The sequence below is a fragment of the Monopterus albus genome, unplaced genomic scaffold (genome assembly GCF_001952655.1).
Source record: "Monopterus albus unplaced genomic scaffold, M_albus_1.0 scaffold307.1, whole genome shotgun sequence".
NCBI lineage: Eukaryota > Metazoa > Chordata > Actinopteri > Synbranchiformes > Synbranchidae > Monopterus > Monopterus albus.
This window is the reverse complement of record NW_018128187.1, coordinates 99253-120218: the sequence shown is the minus strand read 5'-3', so window position 1 is coordinate 120218 and position 20966 is coordinate 99253. Positions and strand designations below refer to the sequence as shown.

General features: G+C 42.3%; 1 protein-coding gene and 1 long non-coding RNA gene across 2 annotated transcripts in view; one reads left to right on the top strand and one right to left on the bottom strand.

Annotated features, from left to right (window-relative positions):
* The window catches only part of LOC109973829 (uncharacterized), an 84540-nt gene that overhangs the window by 18829 nt on the left and 44745 nt on the right, over nucleotides 1-20966 (top strand). The window lies entirely within an intron of this gene.
* Nucleotides 3147-5683, bottom strand: lratd1 (LRAT domain containing 1). The gene is made up of 2 exons (XM_020623654.1): nucleotides 5539-5683; nucleotides 3147-5058 (listed from the first exon to the last, which is right to left on the bottom strand). The coding sequence occupies exon 2, from the start codon at nucleotides 5019-5021 to the stop codon at nucleotides 4233-4235; it is 789 nt and encodes a 262-aa protein (XP_020479310.1). The 5' UTR covers nucleotides 5022-5058; nucleotides 5539-5683; the 3' UTR covers nucleotides 3147-4232.

Sequence of the window (20966 nt, the reverse complement as noted above, 5' to 3'; positions counted from 1 at the left end):
TTCACAACAACTCCGTGACTGTTCTTGAATGGCCCAGCCAGAGCCCTGACTTAAACCCAATTGAGCATCTCTGGAGAGACCTGAAAATGGCTGTCCACCAATGTTTACCATCCAACCTGACAGAACTGGAGAGGATCTGCAAGGAGGAATGGCAGAGGATCCCCAAATGCAGGTGTGAAAAACTTGTTGCATCATTCCCAAAAAGACTCATGGCTGTATTAGCTCAAAAGGGTGCTTCTACTAAATACTGAGCAAAGGGTCTGAATACTTATGACCATGTGATATTTCAGTTTTTCTTTATTAATAAATCTGCAAAAATGTCAAAAATTCTGTGTTTTTCTGTCAATATGGGGTGCTGTGTGTACATTGAGGAAAAAATGAACTTAAATGATTTTAGCATATGGCTGCAATATAAGTGAAAAATTTAAGGGGGTCTGAATACTTTCCGTACCCACTGTATATATGTCAGTAGCATTAATTTTTAACATTCTTAAATGTTTTGGACAGGACAAAGAAACAAACTGGTGTGCAAGAACATTGTTGGAGTTATTCCACTGATGCTGTCATGAGAGACGGTGATGCTGCATTTAGGTTTAAGGACCCAGACCTCAGGTTGGGAGTCGAGCACCAACAGCTGTCTGTCTCACACAAGGAAAACGTTTTGACAGCGCTGAAGAAACAGGTTTGGTTGGCCATGTAATTCAATTTTAAATGTCAGTGTCACTGAAACATAGAAATTCCGCATGTGTTGAATACACACATTTTCCAACAGATGTTTGGAGAAAACCACTGTTACCAACGGTTTAACAGCACGAACCCCATTTACTGCTGCTTCATTTACTTCACCAGCTGTGTAGTCATTGTTGTTGAACAAAGTGCCTGTCCTAAAGAACAGTGGAAGAGGAAAACAAGACATTCAGCCCTACTGGGAGTCAAGGCCAGTGTCTAGATTAGAGGGAGATCCTCTTAAAGGCGTCGTGCCGCCAGGATATTCTGCCTTGTTCCCTCCTTCCCAGAACATCCCCTCTGAGACCACTGATTTAGCTGACAGCATCCTAGCTGAGATCTGCTTTGTCCAGATGCACACACGCTGAAGACAAAGCCAAGTGTGAATTGAATCCAGCCATGTCACTGCTCAAAGGAACAATTGCCGGTCCCTAGCGAGTCTGTGCGTGTGTGTTGTGTGAAAGCGAGAGAGAGCAAGATTTTGTTGTATGTTTGTCTTACATGAGTTGCTGTTAAGGCTAGCAACGGGCTTGGAGCCGTGGAGGGTTTGCACGGTCACACACATATAAATGCAGACACAAGACCTCAGTGGATATACAGCGACTGGAGTTTCCCTAGTAACAGCATTGACTTTCACACTGTCGCTGATGGATACAAAGATGCAGCTGTTCATGAATATACATGCACGCATCATATGGAGGATATATATACATATTTATATATGTATACTCTGAGTTGTCCATGAGCACACACACAAGCTGACACTCAGCTTTGGGAGTTAGGTCTCACACTTTCACACACTTATACACAATATATAGAGCGGATGAGCACACACATATAATATCATGTCAGATGGCAGAAGCCTGTCCTCGAGCTAACAATGTGGTGTACATTATCTGCCCAGAGCTAACCCCCCACCTCACCCCACACACACACACACACAGAGGCCTATTCGTCACAGACCACAAACACACATACAAACCATAGCACTAGCTGCCCTAGTACCCTGACTTCTCAAACTCACAGGGGATGTGTGACACACTCTCACACACACACAATCACCCACCTGAGGCAACCTCAATCTAACATCGTCTGTTCAAAATGAGCAGGCAAGATGATCTGTGTGTAAAACAGGAGACAGCAGGAGCATAGAAAACAGGATAAGGTTGTTCATCTAAATCCACCTGAAACATGTTTGGATTTTTTTGAAATGTGTTCAAATTCTGGCTAAAATGCTAATTTCTAATTTGAAACATCATCAAGACAGTTTCCATTTTTGCCAGTGTTTGAAATGAGCAGATTTTAATGCCATTTTGCATGGACTGGAAACACTCTGATTTTGGGCTTTGGCAAAACAATTAGAGGTGAGGAGAGTAAATCAATACACAACAATAGTGGAGAAATACTGGCCAATGAAAGCTGAAGAGAATTAGAATGAAGGGAGGAAACAAAAGAGGAAATGTATCATTACACAGCAAAACCACCAGAACCACATTTTTGGCCCAGTAGCTGTAGAAATGTTCTCAAAGCACATTTGCAAGATTCACAGCCTGATTAGTCTGTATTTGCCATGAAACATACCCAAGTGTAAACATGTGCACACGCATAGGAAGTGGATGGGCGACCTGTGTCTGATTGAACATGTCAGGACAACAACCATCACCTACAGCGAACACATTCAGTCCCTTTAGAGATGAACACACACAGTAAATCCCAGCATGCATGCATGTGGATTTTCCTGCATCCCTCTTTTTCGCACACACAACCACACAAACAAAACCTCTTTGTCTACTGTGCCTTTCCTCCCAGTCAGCTTCAGCCCTGTTGTTTATGACCACACCAAGGCTAAAATCATGAGTTCCTATAGGTGAAAATTCAACCAGACAAGCTGTAGAGTGGCAATATATCATTTACACACTTAAGTGTAGCAAGCTGGCAGACTGAACAAAGATGCATCACAGCAAAATATTTCCATGTATCTACTCTCTGGTCCTTTCAGACCCAAATAAGCAAAGGTAAGAAGACAAGCGTAGGGAGACAGGCGTCTTTAAACCGGTGAGGTGATTGATCCCACCTTCGCTGATACTACAGCACATCACAAGCCCGAGAAAATGAAAGCACCATCTGAGGCTTGTAGCAGGGGTATAATAACCTCACTTCAAGGATAAAGCCACTGCAGACAGATACAATGCAGGTGCCATAATAACACAACGTGTTTCTTCATGATGAGCATTATATGGAGGACATCTTGTTCACACTGCAGTTGTAAAATGTGGGCTATGAAGGGAGCATAACTTTGCTGCTGCTATTGTGAAAAAGGAAAAACACATGTGAATGTCTAAATACCAGCAACATAAACCCCACAAGGAAATACACAAGTGTATCTCCCATGTGGATTTTTCCATAAAGCCTTTATGGGTTTGATGCCCATGACCATTTTACTGCCTCAAAATACTGTGGAGATATATGAAGCTTGTTTGGCTGGAGGCAGGTCAGGAGGAACTAGAACATCAATAATTCATATATTCCTTTGTATGCAGCCTATGTGTTTGTGTGTGTGAGTGAGAAAGAGTAAGAGAGCATGTATGATTGTGTATGTGTGACCAAACAACACCTGCTAGACCAAGTGATAATTTTCATATTTCAACCTCCATTTATTTGAACCAAAAGAGAGATCAGGGTTAAATCCACTAAACTTAAATACAAAAATAAGGGACTCAAATCGAAATCAGTATATGAATACAATTTACACATACATCCAGTGCTGTGGAGCAGGATGACAGCATTGTGAAAATGACAATACTCTTGATATGGCAAAAAGTGGAGCTTCAACAAGTCACAATGCTTGGTTTAGGCAACAGCGTAGCCATCTGGGACTGTTAGAGGTCTGTGAATTAGTGGCTTGGATCTGTGTTATGGTCAGTCCCCGTTCTTAAAGCTAACAGTAAAAAAATAGAAGGGAGACTTTTCGAGAGCCATCCCAGAACCTATCTTTCATCTCCCCCCTCCACCCCACCCCCTGTCTCTCCCTCTCCAGGTCTCACCGTCTGGTCTGCCGCAGCAGGCGCCCTATGCAGAGAAGGGGCCAATTCCATTATCCCGACAAATTAAATAAAGAACCAAACCGAGCCGTGTGCGCTATGTGCGGGTCACAAAGGTGATTTCATTGTTCGGGGCGATGGGTTTAGTAGAAATCGTGTGTCCCACCTAGCACGAATTCTAATCTGAAGGGGCGTTGTCTGTTTCTATGGCTGCTCTCTCCCAGTTTTCAACACTGCAATTTGATGGAATTCCACAGAGCGCACGTGGCCCAGGCGCAGCCCAGGGTCCATCCGTGGCAAACGGACAGTCCAAAACCAACAGGTCCTTGCATGTGTGGGCATCTGTATGCGTGTGTGCGACTACGTTTGTGTGTGCGCAAAACTGTGCGTCCGTGCGCGTTGGCAAAAGGAGGCAGCTGAGTGGAGAGAAGGGATTAAGGAGAGGATATCAAACGGAATCCCTGATCACTCCTTGCCCCCGTTAACCAAAGACAGCTCTTTGAGAATTCCACTTGCGTCCACTCTCCTCCTCTCCCGGATCATGTCCTCCAGGCTGCGAAAGACCAGAGTGTGCACCCCGCTGCCGGACAGATGCACTTTGAGGAAATACTGCTGCTCCGCTGAATGCGCCTCCCCTCCAGCTTTGAACTCTCGTTTCCCAAAGCGGCACCAGGCTGCGAAACTTTCAGAGTTGGTCCAGCATATCTCCTCGCTGCTCAGGCCCAGGTGTCCCAGTGCGTTTTGCATCACCAGGTCAGGGGGAAGCGGCCGGTACCGGTACCGGTTGTTGACTATTCTCCCATGGCGACCGTTGCTGATCTCAAGCAGGCTGTCCTTGCGAATCTCGCCCTTGTGCAGATGAATGACTTGGTCGTCCTGCTCGTAGATGGCCCAGTGGGGGGCTTGAGCGGTGGCCACCAGCTCTAGCAGGTCCCCCGGTTTGCACATAGTCAGCAAAGTTTTGGCCGAGTACACATTCAAGTCTTCGTTCTCCCGCAGCTTGGAGAAGATGCATTCCTGTGAACAGAACGCAGAGTACTCCACCTCGCTGACCGAGAAGGGTCCCTCCTCGGCCGGGCTGTGGTCCTTGGTGAAGCCGCAGTCGGACGGAGTTCGGTCGTCCACCTCCTCCTCGTCGTCAGAGAAGAAGTAGGCGACGCCGACTCGAAGCTCGTCCTTCTCCAGCCCGGACGGATCCCCCGTGGGCAGCTCGCTGTAGTTGAGGTGGGTGATCCGATCCAGTTGATTTCCCATCAATGACCTGGCAAGGCAGAGGCATGGACTGCGGTGGCTGAGAAGGGACAGAGATGGAGGGATAGAGAGAGGGGTGCCAATAGCGTAAAATACAGCGTCATGGAAATTCTTTTCACAGAATAAGACACAGCATGCACAAAGCTTGGCTACATTTAAATCAATTTGGTCAATAGATAGAGAACAGGCTAAGAAAGCACTCAACTCTTCTCTGCGGTCACACATATAGAGGGACAAGAGCTTTGTTGTGTTATTATACAGAGAGAGTACACTAACAATCAGTGATCCACTGCCCTTTGATCCTTTCACATCCATTAGTCAATATTTAATCCCAGTGGAATGTAAAAAGATCCTGCTGTTTCTATGCAGAAGAAGCATGGAAAGAAAGGATATATAGTCTGAGGCTGGCTGCTGCTGCTTAAAAAGAGTGAGGAAAGCGGAGGCACTGTAAATAAAAGGCCAGGCTTGTGTCTTTACGCACACCGCAAAATGCAAACTAACGAGAGGAAAAAGAGGATACCTGTGCGCTCCCCGAGCAAATTGTTAAATATCCTTATGGTCCATTTGTACAGAGAGCTGCACGTCCTCTGCTCTCCTTCCTTCTCTTTCTTCTCACACTTGTTCTCGCACTGCGCACGAGGCGCTCCGGCTGTCGCGCGTGCTAGTAATTCACTTCTTTCAGCATCAGCTCCATTTAAATACCAAGGAGAGCTCCGCCTCAGCCGATGCACTCCGCCTTCAGTGGATTTTACTGGGGCGCAGTCACGGGTCCATTACCGCATGACCAACAGGAATCGTGGAGGATTATGCCAGTCAACCAGAAGATCCAATCAGGCGTGTGCAGGGCGGCTGGCGGCGATAGGCAGCTGTTACCGTGGCATGGTTTTTGTTGTCAGAGAGCTGTGGAATTCTCAACATGATCAGAGTCTGCATATAGGCAAGTTAAAGGCAACAGTCACAAATGATAAGAGGCCGCATATCTCAAGACGAACACATGAGAAGCTTTTTTTTTTTATTGCGTTCTGATGTGCTATAAATTTTTGCTATCTCAAAAGCGCAAACGGTACTCAAATCGTATGCGCACTGTTGCTGCAGAACATGACAAATGTGTTCCCAACGTTAGGCTCTGTCCTCCACTTCCCATGTGTAGCTGTATGTTATTTTCATATGCTTCACTAACTTCACAACATCTACAGCATTACTTGTTCTTTGTGTGTGTGTGTGTGTGCCTGGTAACGGTGGGGTTGGGGGGCAGGTATGTGTTTATGTGCGAGGTAGGAAGAAAACAATGGAGTCTACAGGCAGATTAAATCGAACTCTGGATTTTAATTTGCTCTGATGTTGTATCTAAGAGCAACATGCAACTGAATTGAAATTGTATTAAGTTTCTACCTGTGCCTCACTTTTGTATGACACATTATATACTGTTCTTAGAAGGTAAATGCAAGTACACTTGTTTCACCTCCGTCCTGCAGTGAGCATCCTCTCTGTCTACCTCGACACTGGACACTTGTTAATCTTTCTTTCTTTCTCTGTGGCAGCATCTAGAGAGGTCCTTATAGCATCTCTCATTTTCCTCTCCCAGATGGTTGGAGATAGCAGTTCTCAAGTTGCTGACATAGAGCAGTCCCTAGTCTTTGTTTCTAGTGGTGACAGGCAGAGCAGATGGTGGATTTTTCAGTAGGTGAGATACGATGGTGCAGATTCAATACTCTCTCACACACAGACTTGTACTGAGTCGTTTGTGCTCACACAAACATGATGTATTTCTTTCACTTCACGGGCAGAACCCTGGTTACCCCAAAGACATATGCAATGTGTCATGGGACTGTCAGCAACAGCTTTGGCTGCAGCTCCTACAGGCCTGCCACCTATAATCTACAATGAGCAGAAATGAGTTTACTCTGTGGGCGGCATGGTGGGCCAGTGATTAGCGTTGTTGCCTCAAGGCAAGAAGGTTCCGGGTTCGAGCCCCAGGCCGACCTGTTTCCTTTTCTGTGTGGCGTTTGCAGGTTCTCTCCTTGCCTGTGTGGGTTCTCTCTGGGTACTCTGGCTTCCTTCCACAGTCCAAAGACATGCAGCCTAGGTTGACTGGCAACTCTAAATTGTCCCTTGAACGTGGGTGTGTGTGGTTGTCTGTCTCTGTCAGCCTTGTGATAGACTGGTGACCTGTCCAGGGTGCACCTCGCCTCTCGCTCAATGTCAGCTGGGAGAGGCTCTTGCACCAAACCCCCCCGTGACCCTCATTAGAATAAGGGGTACAGATAATGGATGGAGTTTCCTCATTAGATGTCATTTTTTCTGAACACACACATATAATGTACTCATTCTCTCTGTCTCATTCCACCTCGTTCCCTCTCTTTTCCACATGCACACACCTAATCACATATACAGCTGGTGTAATAATAAGGCAGGATGGAGACAGTACTGGAATAACCATTGAGACAGAATATTTCACAACCCTAATAATTGGATGTCTCCCTAATCACTAACTACATCATATACAATGCAGCACCATGTCACGAAGATGAAACAGACTGACACACACATTCTGCTGTCCACAAATTTATGCACAAATGTATTCAAACATCGACATGTCTCACTTTATTTACTCACACGCAGACATGCACAAATACACAAATGCACTTTGCCATCCATGCATGTCAGCTTTCTCATTCAGTTTTTATTGATTCATTGCATTGCACTATCATTTCCATCATACTATTGCACCTTCGCTTGCAGTCGCATTCAGTTGCTGACCATAGTTTTATGGATTGTACGGAAGCTGTAAGTATTTACCTGCAAAATAAAGCATGTGTTTTGAGAAGAAACGTCTCTAAATCATGTCATAATCCCTGAGGCACAAGAGGTGTTTGCATATCTGAACCTGCTGGAGGTGGGTATAGGAATAAAGAGGAATGAGGAGAGGTCTTCTGTAGTATGCATATACCTTCTTTTTGTGTGTTCGTGTTGATGTCAGCACACACAAACATGTCATGTCAATATTTTAAAGAACTACATCCTTCACATCAGGGGGTCATCAACTATATTTGCCGAAGGGCCAGAGTTTTTTCTAAGCTAACATTGCTTTAAATAAAATATTTAGGCCTAATTACCATAATATTGCTTTTTATTGCCCTCTATCAGTGGGAACTAACCCCTACAGGCCTGCTTAAATGTTAAAATGTTAATCAAGAGCATGTGCAAAAAAATCAATAAATTACAATGTCCTGTTTTCTTTTTTAATTTTTTTTTTTACAGGTGTTAAATACAAACAGTGTAACGTGTGTGTGTGTGTGTGTATGTGTGGAGGGTGAGGTGTAGTTTAAAGGCACCTCTGACATACACCTGTCAGCCGTAACATTATGACCACTGACAGGTGAGGTGAATAACACTGACTATAGCGTTACAATGGCACCTGTCAGTGTGCGGGGTATATTAGGCAGTCCTTAAAGTTGAAGTGTTGGAAGAAGGAAAAATGGGCAAGTATAAGGACCTGAGTGTCTTTGACAAGGGCCAAACTGTGATGGCTGATGACTGGGTCAGAGCATCTCCCAAATTTCAGGTCCTGTTGGGTGTTCCCGGTCTGCAGTGGTCAGTACCTACCAACAGTGTCAATGAAAGGACAAACAGTGAACCGTCGACAGGGTCACTGATGCACATGGGGAGTGAAGGCTAGCCTGTGTTGTCTGATCCTACAGAAGAGCTTACTGTACCACAGGTTACTGGACAACATAATGTTGGTTCTGTTAGAAAGGTGTCAGAACACACAGGGTATCACAGCTTTCTGGGGGCTGTGTAGTTGCGGACTGGTCAGAGTAGCCATGCTGACCCCTGTCAACCAAAAGAAAGCACCTACAGTATAATGGGCAGATGAGCATCAGAACTAGACCACAGAGCAATGGAGTAAGGTGGTGCAGTCTGAGGAATCACATTTTCTTTTACATTATGTGGACTGCTGGGTGCGTGTGTGTTGCTCGTCTAGGGAAGAGATGGCACCCGGATGCACTATGGGAACAAGCCAGCAGGAGCAGTGCTCTGGATAGTGCTCTGCTGTGAAACCTAACATTCATGTGGATATTACTTTGACACGTACCACCCACCTAAACATTGCTGCAGACCAAGTACACCCCTTCATGGTAACAGTATTCCCTAATGGCAGTGGCCTCCTTCTGCAGGATAATGCACCCTGCCACCCTGAAGAAGTGGTTCAGGAATAGTTTGAGGATTGCAACAAATTTAAGGTGTTGACTTGGCCTCCAAAATTCCCCAGTTCTCAATCCAGTCGAGCATCTTTGGGAAGTGCTGGACAAACAAGCCCAACCTGTGGAGGTCCCCCCTCGCAACTTACAGGACTCAAAGGCTCTGCTGCTGATGTTTTGGTGCCAGATACCAGAGGACACCTTCAGAGGTCTTGTGGAGTCCATACCTTGACAGTTCAGAGTTGTTCTGGCATCATAAGGGGGGATCTACACAATATTAGGCAGGTGGTCATATTGTTATGGCTGATTGATGCAGTTTATAGCTGAGTAACAAAGTAAAGCAATGAGTAATGCATTGTTTGAATTCCGTGTTACTTTTGCTGCAGGATAATTAGCATGTAATTACTTCTAAATGAGTAATATATGGATAATTACAGTTAGCAAGTAGCATGTCCAACACTGGGTATAACATAACATATGGGATAACAAAACATAGCATACCATAATATAGTACTGTCTAACGTAATCATGCCCTTGAGCAACATACGACCAGGTGTAAAGTGTGTAGTAAGAAAATGTTGTAAGCAAAACTACATATTAATAATTGATCAAAAAAACAAATTTTTCATTTATTGATGCCACAACAGTAATTCTAGTGTAGAGTTTTATACTATATTATGTGGTTTAACCAAGCAGACACAGAGTGTCATTGTGCCACTTTCCCACTAAGATAAAGACTATGCACAGTTCAAAAATAACACCCCAGAGCCTTCACTGTGATTACAGATATGATGATAATGGTGATGGCTGCCATCTGCACTAATTCAGCACCACATCACTTGTTGGAGAGTATAAAAGTTTTTACACAGTGTTTTCCAACACAAGTGGCATCGGATTTTTCCACATGATATTCATGCCCCCAAAACAATGATAATAGTTTGTCTGTGTCAGCATTAAAATGAAATAAAATTGCCACAGTCATTGTTAAGATTTCATTTTATAATTTCATCACAACTGAAATTGTTGGCAACCAACAAATCTGGGGTTTTGCCATTGCTTTGATGGATTTGGCAAGTTTAATTCTGACATACATGTGCCCTAGGGGGAAAATAAATTACAGCGAGATCCATTCCAGCTATATAAACATGTGGCACTCTTGCCATTCAGTGTTTTCTCAACTGTCATTAAGTACCATGACACACAGATAGAGGAAGTAATTGTGGAGTAATTGTTGATGCAGCTGCAGCCTTTGCACAGGGCTTGGCTTCTCTGCTTTATGCTCTGTGTATCACAGAAGTTTCTCGCACTGCCCAGCAACTCTACTGCAGGATGCAGGAGTCAGGTGCATCTCACTCACAAAGCTGTGCTTGCTTGCTGGGTGTGCACTGAATAGCAGTAGCCACGGACAGATTTTAGGTACTGGATGAAAACAGAATGCCGTCCGCAGGCGCACGCAGGCTGTTGAACGCATCACCCTCTTTACCTCCAGCTGCTTTTGTCGGGATCAGACCATCATAAAATACAAAAATAGACACAACGTGTTTCCCTTTGCTAGTCGCAAATGTGAGTCTTCGTGAAACCTGATTATTTGAAGACACTGTAAGCTAACTGAACAGTGGGTAACAGCAGCACTCAGACTGACTTGAGTAACTACTAATATCATGAGTGATCGTGACAGCTGCAGGGTATTCGTTATTTACTCTGGCTCTTGAGCTGCTTTCCTGTGTTATTTTGTGTGTAAAAATTTAACTTAGATCGTGCTGGATTTGTTGTTGACTGGAACGCACATCCTGAACACAGGACATCATACAGTACAGTGTGACAGAGTATCTTTGAGATAGTTGTTTTGTGTTTAACTGCAATCTTGCTGTCTTATTTCTGTCATCTGTCAGCATCCTTCGTTTTCATAAGATACTGAAGAATACGGTGGAACCAAGGGACAAAGCACGTACCAAAGCCAAAGAACAAACATTAGGAAAATGCACAGGAAATGTTTGAGCTTTGACTTTTATGTGTTTTTGGATGTGCAGTGTGTTGCCCTAACAGATAAATAATATAGGAATGAATTTTTGTTTTCGTTTTACAATAAGAAGTGTATAAACTGGTCGAACGTGCTTGCCTAAAGTTTGTTCTGGAGCAATTTCACTTCAGTGGAGATGTTCAGTCATGTTTAAACAGTCAATTCTTTGCTGGCTTGAAGACCATAGCACACATCCAGGCACTCACATATGGCATCAAGCTGTCCCAGTTCTTCTTACCATTCAACATAGGAAGAAATTTGAATAGTTTGGTCATGATCCTTTCCTGCTGCCAATATGAAGGATTGAATTGGCAAAAGTGTTCCTGTATAACACCAGTTCCAAAAACCCCCTCCACACGTCTCCAAATGCAACCAGTCCTCCCATTATGGTACATAACAACTTCATCTGTTGTGTTGTTTGTTTTTGAGCAACATCATCCATCTAAAAAAGGGAATGAATATGTTTGTGATTGTTGTGCTTTATTGTTGAAGGTTTATGGCATCTGTTGAGGTAATAGTTTTTACAATGTTTTTTTCTAGATATTCAAAGCTGAATATTTCCAGTTTTTTTTGTTCTTTTCACAAATATTTATAGTAATTGAATAAAAAAATATTTGTACATTTTTATTTCTGTGACAAATAGGATCTCCCCATGTTGTTACAGTGATATTTGAATTCACTCAAATCATCTTGATTTGTCTAACACTGCTTCTGCATTGTGTGCATGTCCTGTATGGGCAGGTTTTTCTATGTGTGTGTGTGTGTGTGTGCCATACATTTTGTTCCATCTCCATCTGCTCCCAATAGAAAAAGCAGGTCTTCCATCAGGTCTTATCAACTCTCCTCAGACTGCGGACTGTGACTCATTCATTCCTCGTCTGACACATCAGAAACCCATCAATATGGCTGTGAATGTTAACTTCTGCAGATTCAACTCCTCTTCATCTCCAGTCTAATACCGCTACAGTCGTTCTCCCCTGAAAGGACTTGTACCTTTCACAGACCTGTGTGCCTTCAGGGAAAGGCCAACATGCTGAATTCTATCTCTCTGTAATGAACTGACAAACCAGAATTATAGCTCAGTGTGATCCTATGTACTTAACAAAATTGTGGTATGAATGACCTAGGTGCTGAGTTGCCAGAAAGTTGTGGCTCACTGAACTGCACAGTGACTCTATTATTTTGCTATTTTGTTCAAAAATTCCATAGCTTTCTTACAATAAAAAGCATAACGAGTTTGGTGAGCTTAGTTAGCTAATTAAAAAGCTTTTGTTTTGGTGTAAAATGTAAAATAAAACATGTCTGCAATGCTCAACAGCACTGATAATCATAAATGTAAAGAAAGGAGATATTGGGAATAAAAAGAGGCCATTCGGGACAATCCCCTCCACTGCGTGGGTGACAGCCCCTGAGGATCACATACTGTACAAAGCTCAAGGAAGCAGCTGTGCGCCATTCTCCTACAAATGTGGGGTCGGCTAACCAAATGCACATTTGCCTAACCAACCACTTAGTCTTTATCATTTCTCTTGTAAAACCAAAAAAGTCTTTGAAATCTCTGTCTCTCTCTCTAAATCACTCTCTCGGCTAAAACTAAATATGATGTTGTGGTGCGGCGCTGCTTTTGCGTAATTAAAGTCAACACGAAACAGATTGGTAATGGAAGAAAGGGGAAAAACATAACAGAAAACACGCCACACAAAAATGAAAGTGATTCTAGCAGGTCAAAGTAATTGACCCGACAAATTAGCTCTCAAGTCACAAACATGTTACTCATACTGACAGTATTTCATATTTTGGAGTAATTTGTTTGTTAAAACATATTTCTTGACCATATACATAATTGTCTTACTTGAATTTAAGCTTTAAAGAGTCTTTAATAAGCTTAAATAGCCATATTGTTGAGGCCTGCTAAGTTCCTAATTTCTCTTTTTCCCCTATCCCCCCTTCATCTCTCATTCTGTTCTTCAGTCCTTTCCCCTCTTCCTCTTTATCTCCCTCTGGTTGTTGTAGTCTATTGGTATGCAGGGTGATGTTGGCTGGTGTTTTCAAGGGACGGATAAAGTGATAATCACTGCCAGCGAAACAGCTCTTGTCCCAGAGCACAAAATGTGCCAACATCAGCAGCACCACCAGACCATGTGTGAACTGTATGTGTGTGTGTGTGTGTGTGTGAGTGTGTGAGAGAGAGAGAGAGAGAGAGAGAAAGTACACGGTATCAAAGAGAGCACACAGAGGTCATTTTCTTGGAGACAGCTGCAGCTTTTTCTCCTGTGCAATATGATCACAGCCATCGAAGCGCAGCGGTTAGCTTTTCTGTTTTTGTAGTCACCTTGTGTCAGTGTTGTACAAACAGAACTTGTTAGAAGGGAGACTTGTTCCTTTCAGAGATACATTATAGACACTAGATGTAAATGTTACACTGGTCCTGTGTAACCTTGGAGAGGATGACCCAGTTTGCATGCTCCTGAAATTGCAATTGTGAAATGTATTGTGGCACAAAAATACAGTTGTTATTTTTGTTTGCTTAAAGCATAAGGTCTGTAATTTCCTATATTAGTAGTATTTTCAACACTCTCCATACAGGGACTAAAACAAACTGTGAATTGCCTCTAGTCATAGTGAATGTCTGTCAGTCTCCAGCCTGGCTTAGCACATTTGTCTGTGCCACAGACATTTGTTGTTGTTCAAAAACAACTAAAGACACTTCAGTGAAACATGTCACTGCACCAGGTGATGTTTCTTTATTACGAAACACAAGACCTGCGTATGTGTTACAGCAAACATGTTGCCCCAAAAGTTCCAAATGGCCATAAGTTTCTACAGCATCTGAAGTAAGCAACTGTGCATGTGTAAGATTTATTAATACAGAAAATGACCAATCACGGGACATGTTTACTAAGGCTTTGTAGCTCATCACTAAACAGTGGATTTGCTGTGTGTTCATATTTACTAAGGAGTGGCAGTGGGGGTTTGTGGTGAAGAAGCAGAAGAAACGCAGCACCGCAGGAATTTGCATGCTGGGTCTCATGCAATATGTATTTTAAGGCGTTCCCGTTCAGGAATGCAAAACTAAAGGAGGAGGGAATGTAAATTTATACAAATACCCTCAGGATCTGCTTTACCACCGCTGAGTCAGAGGGAACTGCAGCTGAAATTTAACATCAGGAGAAAGCAGGTGTAATATTTGCGCCCCTGCTGTCAGCGTGGCAGCTGTTAGTCATCTGAGATCTCATTGGAGTTAAGAACACATTTGAGGAAGGAGAAGGGGTTTGTTAATCTCATCACTCACCAGAGGAGAATGTAAGGCACTTTTACAGGCTTGCAGGTCAGTTACTGAATGAAATACAATATGATTTGATTGGCAGGAGACTTGTGATTGCAGGTCAAAAATGTATTTGTTGATGTCTTCAACCATATTAAAATTTGGTTGCTGTAAACTTAGGTCCATACAGGTGGAACAGGCAGCAGATCCTAAGTGTATTCAAATTAACACAGCTGTGTCTGTACTCATTTACATCATCAGTGTTGGTAAATATGCTGCTAAATAACAAACTGCTGCTGCAATATTTTCCACACCTGAAGGTAATTTGTGACAAATTTATTAAATATCCCCCATATCCTTTAATTGAGTTTCATATCTAAATTTAATAATGGGAATAGGTTTCCTATCCAAGACATTATCTTCAGTCAAAATTTTTAGTGACAGAAAGTGGACAGATTAGGAGAATAATGAACATCTAGTGCCAAAGTGCCAACGGGCACAGCACTAAACTAAGATATACTGTTGCAGGTTGTGTTTGTAGTTTTCCTGTAACATATCTGTTCACATTACTAATGTGAAAAAATTTTCAACAGTTATTCAGATCAAGTGGATTTTAGAACAACCTTCAGTCATGGATTCAGCTTAGTTTTAAATGAGTAAATGACTTCAAAAGGTCAAAAGCGTTTGAGTCAGCAAATCTTTCTGAGTGTGACTGAAGAATTAACATTCATGAATTTAAATTACAAATGTGTCATTTGTTGTCAAAAGATGCATAATACTTGGTGCTTCCATTCTCTTATGACGCACAGTCAGAATATTAGTGAAGAGGTGTTTTTACTGGATTTACAAACAAGCTGTGTTCTCACCTCCACAAGGTTATTTTTTATTGACTTGCCATGAATTCCACTGTTAGGTCTTTGGGGGTGTGTTAGTTATTTTTAGGTACCATAGTGCAATTTTTGATGTCAAGCACTTGTGTACTTTGCACTCAGAAGACCATGCTCTTGGTGTACAGGCTTGTGATTTTTATAATCATGTATACCATACTTTTATATGTGGATGGGATTTGAATAATTGACTGCTCCATAGGAAGTGTGAATGATTTGTGGTTGTCCCAGTCTCCTCATAAACTGTCTATACCGCTGTGTTCTGTGTTCCCCTTGGGCCACCACACCAGGTTAAGCAAAAGTATTATCTCCTCTCATGTTAAATTGAAGATCCCCTCCGGAGACGTTTTAAGGCATATAAAAATACCCTACAATGAAAAATATATTGTGTAACAATATATTTCCACACAAAAAGTTCAGTAAACCTGTGAAAATGGCCTGACAATATGTCTGGTCTTTGTCTTTCATTGAGAATTCTGAGATAAAGTAGATGAATATTCATATATATGCTAACAAGCCCAGACATTGCAATTACATTGCATGGCTGCTTCCCCCCGGGTAGACTGGTGAAATCGCCAGGTACAAGGATAGGATCACAGGAGGGAATATGGGAGAGATTCGAGCATATATGTTGGAGCCTCATTCAGAACCAGACTCTGATGAGGAGTCTGCTGTTCACCAAAATTGGCAGACATTTCAGAATAGTAAATGTGGTTAGCATCTTGTATAATATCAGCTGTAACTGGTGGCCAACATAGCTGTAGTGGTTTTATAAAGTTAGTATTGTTACATGTGTTCACACTGTCAAATTTTGTTAGGCAAAATGTGCAAAATGCTGTATTTATGCTCTGGCTGAGAGTTTGATAATATACCTGTATATCTTTATTTCTTCAGCTGATTGAAAACAATCTAGTAACAGGCCAGGAGACAGGGTTATTAGCGGTAGGCTAACAGTTAGCACTCAGGGAGCCAAATGTAATACTCATTTAAACTAGCATTGTGTGGTAAATAAATAAATGATGTAAAGAAGCTGCAGAGTCTGATTTGTATCTACAAACTGGTCACTCGAGCGTATATTCTGTCAACAGATAAAACTGTGGCTCCCACTCCCGGTTGCCAAAAGGTTAGTTCTGACAGTTGTGAAACTAGTTTCTCACCACACTCATAAAATCTGCATATACTGTATTTGCAGGTGAACCATGATTGGGTGTCAGGACGGTGGAATCAAAGGTTTAGTTTTGTGTCTTGAAGATGACAGGTATCTGCTTGTGCCAGTTCTGCACCTCAACCATAAGGGCAGTGAGTTCACCTTGGGAGCAGCTTTTGAGCAGCTCTACTGAAAACTGTTCCCATCAGAACATGCAGACTCCCCTGATGGTGATGATAAGAGTGGTCATGACTGACCCCAGCTGCTACCAAACTTACAGATAGCACATTTCCTCAAATTCCAACCCCTTGCCAGCTGTGATGCAGTTCAGTGCCTGTGGACTGAAACTACACACGGCTTGAATCTCATGAACAGAACCTTATTTGTTTAGGGCAATACTTTATTTTCTATTAGTTGTTATGCTGAAATATTCAACCCAGTTGTTACCAGCTTTCAGCAACAGAGGTCAGAGGGGCTGGCTTCACCTAGGTTTGTGTAGAATTTCTTTCAGACTGTGGTTGCATATGTTTTTCTCCCTCTGACTGTGACTGTGTGTGTAAATTCAGCATGTGACTGCCTCCTGTGTGGCCTGGTCCCATGTCAGACACACCAACCTAATCTGCTATCAAACAGCCTGCAGACCTTTGCCTCTTACAATGGTTGCTTAGCCCTGGTTGGCATGTGTGAAAAGGAGGCATGGAAAATAACTAAGTGTGATGTACAGGGTGCCATTTATGGATTCTAGGGCCTAGAGACTTTAAACACAGGTACCCATATATGTTTGGTGCAGACATGGTCAAACCCACTCATGCCTGCACACACAGGTAATTTAAAGTCAGAGCTGTGTTTGGGAATTATCTATATTTCACTGTAGTAAAGTTGGTTACGATGCAATCTCTTCCCTACAGCCCCCCAGTGATGTGTCATGACGCACGCACTAATAAAAGCCCCTTTCACAGCTACAGAGGCAGTAAATTTAAACCTGTGTTGGCTGATGCCCTTTAATTTTCATCATGCTCAATTGTTCTGCTCATGTTCATAGATGTAATTTCCCCCCACCCATCCGCTAGTTTACTAGGGAATTGAATTTTCAGTGTTCAGCATGCACTGGGTCTCTGGTATTAGCCGCTCTTGTGATCAAGTACCATAAAATACAAGCTTTTTTTCACAACATGCAGTATGATTGCAAACACCAAAGCATCTACTTGAAAACTTGGATGCAGTTTATACTTTGAGAGAGGAAGGTCAGATAAAAGCGAATGGTGCACCACAGCTAAACAGCTAGCTAAACAGAGCTACCTCCGTTTTGGATTGCAGATATTTTTGAAGATCAGTGAAGTTATGATGGCTGACCTTGATTTGCAATTTGCCTTCTGAGTTAACCAAAACTGAACTTGATACAAAAGATTCGTATTTATTTACTCCCTTCATCCCTCATAAAGAGGATATGAAAATCCACTAATTTGATTAGATTTGTTTATAATGTATGCCTTTGTTAAAGTTCACGTCCTGTGACGTGGAAACAGGAGACTGTGCCTGTGTTCGGTGCCCTCTGATACCACTTGGGGGTGTATGAATTTCCACCGGTGCCTTTGGGATGGTTTTGTTGGTTCTGGCTTGGCTCAGAAACAAGTTCAATACACTTAAGCTCATCCTCAGATAACAGCTCTGTTCACATCATGTGTGCTTTGTCTTTGTTCTCCCTCTCACCCACAGCATCAAACAACAGCACAGACCACAGCTATCCTTGAAGTGGACTCTCTTCTAGAGGCTCTATGATCCTTCCCCCTCCACATTTGCTGCATAAGATCATGACATTATAATCCGTGTATTATTCTGTTTAGTTGAATATTGGTATTGCTTAATTTCTCTTTTACTGAGCCCCTTTTGTCTCATCTCTGGTGCATGTTCTCCAAACACAGATGAAAATAAGCAAAATAAGAATAGTGATTGGTTGTGGGAAAATAATTAAATGGAAATAGAGTATAAACTTCCTCTGATTTGATAGGACGTTGAATTTGTGTCACGTAATGGGCTACGGGCAGCCACCAATGCAATTATTGCAGCTGCTCTTATGAGTTTTTGCTAATTAAACAGTGAAAGAAGGAGTCTCCTTAAAAACAACCCACTCTCTGCAACTACACACAGAAAGAGGATCATGTTTCTTTTAATTACTGATTTTTAAAACATGCCTCAGGAATTGAAATGACCTTGACTGTCTTCTGGTCACAAACACATTCTATAATGTATCAAGTGTAATGCAGTGATGATAACATCATGTATTTTACTGGTATTTCTTGACAGAGGGGAAGGATGCAAGCATTTCTAAAAGAAATTCTCTTTGTACCAACCTGTACTACAACTTTAAGAGGGAGTACTGAGCATATCCTATGAAATGTCACTTAATTTAATGCATGAAACAATGTAACTCAAATAAAGTGAGAATGTAGCTATAGCCCCAGAATTATTGAAGCCCTGCCTATAACACGTTATATATAATGTAGTGCTGTTCCTCTCATTTTCCAGTGCTGATGTGATCTGAGGTGTGCAGTTCTCTTGATTCCTATCATTTTTGCATTTTTCCAAGTTTTCTCAACTGTTTGTTTTAGCATCTGCCTGAGCTCTGTCTATACTTTGGTTCTGCCTGCCAGCACTATCAGAGTGCACCGTATTTTTTAAAAGAAGAAAATGTTTAAAATCTCTCTGCATGAAATGAATGTATTTGAGGAAACATTGTCTGAAGGTGTACTTCATTATCCCTCTTTGAACAACCAACAGTTATAAGAGCAGGCTTTTCACCCTGCCTTTGAATGTTGCCATTCATAAGGTAATCCCTAGATTCCACTGGTTTAGCACAGAGAAGGCAGAGATAGCTGGGTAACACTGGGGTCAGGTTAAACATCATAAAACACAATTGGTTAGGGCTTGGGATAAGTTTAGGTCCAGGTTATGGTAAGGGGGAAAATATCAATGGGGAAACGGACGTCACTTCTCAAAGAATCTTCCTTCCCAAGTGTTGGAATCCAGCATCAACTGAATGACCTGTCTTTGTTTCAAGCAGACTGACACCAAATGGTCATTATCAAGAAGACTACATTTTAAAAAATCCTGGAAACACAGTATGTATCTTGCATTTAGTTTTACAAGAATACAAGTTATAAAATAAAAAATAAAAGCCTAGGCAATAGCTTTAGTTTTTTTTGTGGTGGCCAAAGCAGAGCATCAGTGAAATTACTATGTAAAACAAAAGGTGTTTGTCCATCCCATGTGGTAACCTTTGATTTTTGACGTGGCAGAAATAAATCAAAATGAATGGGGCCTATGCTGCACCTCACAACAAATGGAGAAGGCTGTGAAATGTAGGGCAGAGAACCAACCCTTTCCCAAAGAGCTGAGGGTAAAAATGGTTACACAGTCAGTTGGAGGTCAGACGTGAACTGCCTGAATAATTTTTTTTTTTTTATTCCACACACAGGTAGTGCAGGAGTTCCTCTGCCCACTCTCAACCATGCTTCATGCTGAAGGCACATGGACACACTCGCACAACAGCCCTGCTCACTCTCCTCTGATTTCCAAAATTGCCCTCATGCTTAACAGATATCTGTGGATGTGAGCATGTGTGACAGTAATATTTTCCTCCAGATTACATCTTGAGTGATTCCTCTCTTCCACTCTTGGCCACTTGGATCTCAGAAAACAATCCCTCTCCTCTCTCACTTTTCCCTCTCTCTTTCCCGTTCACTCCCCTCATCCAACCTCTGGGTACAGTACAGCCCACTCTGCCTCTCTCGAGCTTTTTCTCTAACCTTTTTGTTTCTTCTTTCCATCCCTTCAACCTTTCTTTTACTTTTGCATCCCTCTATCCACACCTTTTACACACTATTTCACATCTCATTCTATTTCCTCTCTTCTCTCTCAATTTCCTTTTCTCTCTGAGTGCCAGCTTCTTGCTCGTGAATGCTTTCTTTCTCCTTGCTGACATTTCTAGTCAGTAATCTCAGGATATACCGTGTGCTTTGAATTTAAAAAGGCCCAAGTTTCCTGCCGCTTGGAGTGCTTCAGTTTGGCTATTGCAGTGTCTTTCTTTTTCCACCAGCTTCCTATGTCCATTTTCACCGACCCCCCTCCAATGTCACGCAATATCCTTCAATTTCTCTCTACTTTCATTCCTTCTTTCCAGTCCCTCCTCCCCTCTCTTCCTCTGACTGTGAAGGAGCCTTTGTTAAATGTGTGACAGAGCAGAGGGAGAACTTGGCAGAATAAGAATTCAATCAGTGAATGCCACCAAAAAAATAAGCACAAAAGGTGAATGCTGGCTTATCCAGACAATAAAGCCATAAAGGTTCTGAAAAACAGCAACGCCTTTTTCAAAACATCTCCATAGTTTGTGATGAAAGTGTTGCAGAGCTTCATTGTGAAAACATTAA